The sequence below is a fragment of the Solanum tuberosum genome, unplaced genomic scaffold, assembly GCF_000226075.1.
Source record: "Solanum tuberosum cultivar DM 1-3 516 R44 unplaced genomic scaffold, SolTub_3.0 scf00168, whole genome shotgun sequence".
NCBI classification, from domain to species: Eukaryota; Viridiplantae; Streptophyta; class Magnoliopsida; order Solanales; family Solanaceae; genus Solanum; species Solanum tuberosum.
The window spans coordinates 21,454-24,409 of record NW_006239096.1 but is presented as its reverse complement, the minus strand read 5'-3'; the positions used below and the strand labels follow the sequence as shown (position 1 = coordinate 24,409).

The window sequence follows — 2,956 nt, the reverse complement described above, 5'->3', positions numbered from 1 at the left end:
TCACACCTCCGCACTGGGGCATCCATGCATCTCCTCATCACATGCCCGAACCATCTCAACCTCGCTTCCCCCATCATGTCTTCTGCCGAAGTCACCCCCAACTTTTCTAGGATATCCTCATTTTAAATTATATCTCTCATAGTATATACCCACACATACATTGCAACATCCTCATCTATGTCACTTTCATCTTCTGAATGTGAGATTCTTGATTGGCCAACATTCTACACCATACAACATAACTGGTCTAACTACCACTCTCTAGAACTTCCCTCTGAGTCCATGTGGCACCTTCTTATCACAAAGACTCCAAATGCGAGCCTTCATTCCCTCCACCTTCAATCTCTCGATTTCCCTAGATAATCCACCCAAGATACTTAAAACTACTTCTCTTTTGGATGACCTATGTATCAAGTCTAACTTCCACATTAGCTTCATGTGTCACATCATTAAAGTTGCACTCCAAGTATTTAATCTTGATCCTTCTCAACCTGAACCCAGACTACAGTCCAGGGTCAATCTCTAAACCTCTACCACTAAAACAAGGTGAAATCACTACTACCACACAAGCAGGAAATGGCAAGTAAAAGTAATACCGCACAAGATTCTAAGAAGAACTAAAATCTAAAAACTAGAGAGCAGACAAGAAAGCCAGACAGCAAACGGAACCAACCAGCAAGAGGCAGACTAGTAACTAGTTGTAAATCTAAGTAACAATGACCCGTGTACTACTCTAATTAGAGAAAACCAAGTACAAGAAATAATGAAATAAAATCAAGATGAAACTATAAGCATGAATCAGTCAACCACTAATATTTAGACTCAGCCAACCACTAATACTAAATTATAAATTTAGTGATACAGAAACACAAGAGCAAGCAGCAATATATATATCTACTAGGGTCGAATATAAAGAATCGACCAGTGCAACCAGAGGTACCAACTTCAGCAGGTAGAACCTGTGTGAAGGCAGTAGATATCAATGTGTTGTTGTTGTTGTTGTTCTAGACGAAAACAATTTGTACTCTCCTACAAGCATTGGCGCTGCTGTCTCTTGAAATTACTGGTCGCAGGCAGGAGTTGTCTCAAGGGGTGGGGGTGGGGGTGGGTAAGAAGACATTCTAAGTTGAGCGTTAGAAGAGAGAGTAAATCACATGCTAGTAGATTCAAAAAAGGCTAGCAGCCAGAAAGCAATCGAAAAACTGCTGCTATTCAACATTTGAGCATTCTAAAAATAAAATAAAAGAAGAGATGAGCAAATACCTTAATAAGTTGGGGAAGACGTAGAGCTGATTTTGTAGATACAATCTCAAGTACACCAAGGTACCGCTGATCATGGAGGTTGAACACTGGAATTGCATAATAAGAATGGATTCCCAATCGAATTCCACTTTGAAGCAGTGGAAACTCTGCAGCGGAGTAACTTGGGAGGTTGGGGTTACATTCTGGCGAGCAACTTGTGGAAACTCGTCCAAGTAGACCTTCCTTGTACTCGTCAATTGGAATCAAAGTATTGAGACAGAACCTCCTGTATGAACACAACCTCTTATCAAGTTCCTTACTGAAAACAAATAGTTGATCTGCAGTGGACAGGAAATTCGATCCGTTGACCTTGATGGGTGCCCAAAATTGAACCAGAGATATATGTGGACTCCACATTTTCTCAAGAACAGATTTGATCCTCAATTTCACCATTACAGAACTGGAAACAACAGAATAAGCAGCAACAGTAGCAGCTGGATCATGAAGATAAGATTCAAAACAAAAAACTAACAAGTGAAGCAAAAATAGTTTGATATTCACAACTGAACTCACACATGATAGGGGAAATCGATCGCTGGTACTGCAACTCATCGTCTTGTTTTATGCTCCAAAATGCCCAGCCATTGCAGTTCAGTTGATACCAGTCCAGTTGACAGGGCATTACGGCACATACCTCTGAAGCTTGATGAAGAAGATGCTCCATAGAGGAGAATTTCACTGCCTTTTCTTTTATGAGTTGAACTGAATTCAATTTGAAGTTGGAATTTCAAATTTTTCAAGAATTAAAAAACATTCAAAATTTGTTTTTCACTCCAAATTACTCATGCAAAATAAGAAATAAATCTAATTTGTGTTTATAGCCAAATATTCAAATATTATTTTCATTTTGAAAATAAAAATTACTTTTATCAAATTTCACTATGAAACATGGTCATAAAAATTCAAATATCTCTGAAAAAGACAAATTTAATTTGTGGATGGGTGCAAGAAGCTCAAGAGGTTAAAGAGGCTCCGCGTTTTGTGGCAATACATAAAAAAAAAGTACTGTAGTATACGCGCTGTAGGCTGTAGCCACGGTAGAAATTACAACAGGAGAAAGAAAGGCAAAAAGTTGTACAACTTCTTCTTTATTGAATTTTTTTTAAAAAAAGCATCCATAATTCTCAATTTGTATAATAGTGACTCTTTTCGAATAAGAAAATTCACTTCAATATAAGTTCTTTACTCCCTCCATTTTTTTTTGCATACGTCCTAAGTTTATCATTGTATATTTATTTAATGTTCTGTTGAATTTAAGTTTTTAATAAATTTAGTGTTAAATTTGTAATTCAGTTAATTATTTTTACATGGAATAGAAATGGATATTACATATTTTCACGTCATAATTAAATATTATTCAAATATCATTACCATTTCTATGATAAGATATGTAACCCTTTCTTCATCTGTTGTGGTGAGCATTACGCTTAGGGAAAGAAAGTAGGTAGTTACATGGTATGAAAGTGAACAAAATGAAATGTATTGCACTTTATATAGTGGAAGAAACTTTACAATATTAATATAGTAATTGTTACAATATGATTGTTGTGATTTACTATTTATTTTTTCTTTTATAGTTGTCTCTAATTGCTTGCCTATTTTGACAAACCAAGAAAGGACATTTTTTTACATATTATATTCTCAATTAATTACT

The 2,956-nt window shown here is 35.8% G+C and overlaps 1 protein-coding gene across 3 annotated transcripts in view; it reads right to left on the bottom strand.

Moving 5' to 3' along the window:
* The window catches only part of LOC107061822 (protein NLP7-like), an 8,996-nt gene extending 6,989 nt beyond the window's left edge, over nt 1-2,007 (bottom strand). For 2 of the 3 annotated variants that reach the window (XM_015311705.1, XM_015311706.1), the window contains exons 1-2: nt 1,816-2,006; nt 1,264-1,736 (exon numbers count right to left, since the gene is read on the bottom strand). In XM_015311705.1, coding sequence (XP_015167191.1) covers nt 1,264-1,736; nt 1,816-1,966 — 624 coding nt within the window. In that variant the 5' untranslated portion in view covers nt 1,967-2,006. Of the gene's footprint in view, nt 1-1,263; nt 1,737-1,815 lie in introns of all 3 variants that reach the window. The other variant, XM_015311704.1, reaches the window with a different exon arrangement.
* Between the last annotated feature and the right edge of the window lie 949 nt (nt 2,008-2,956).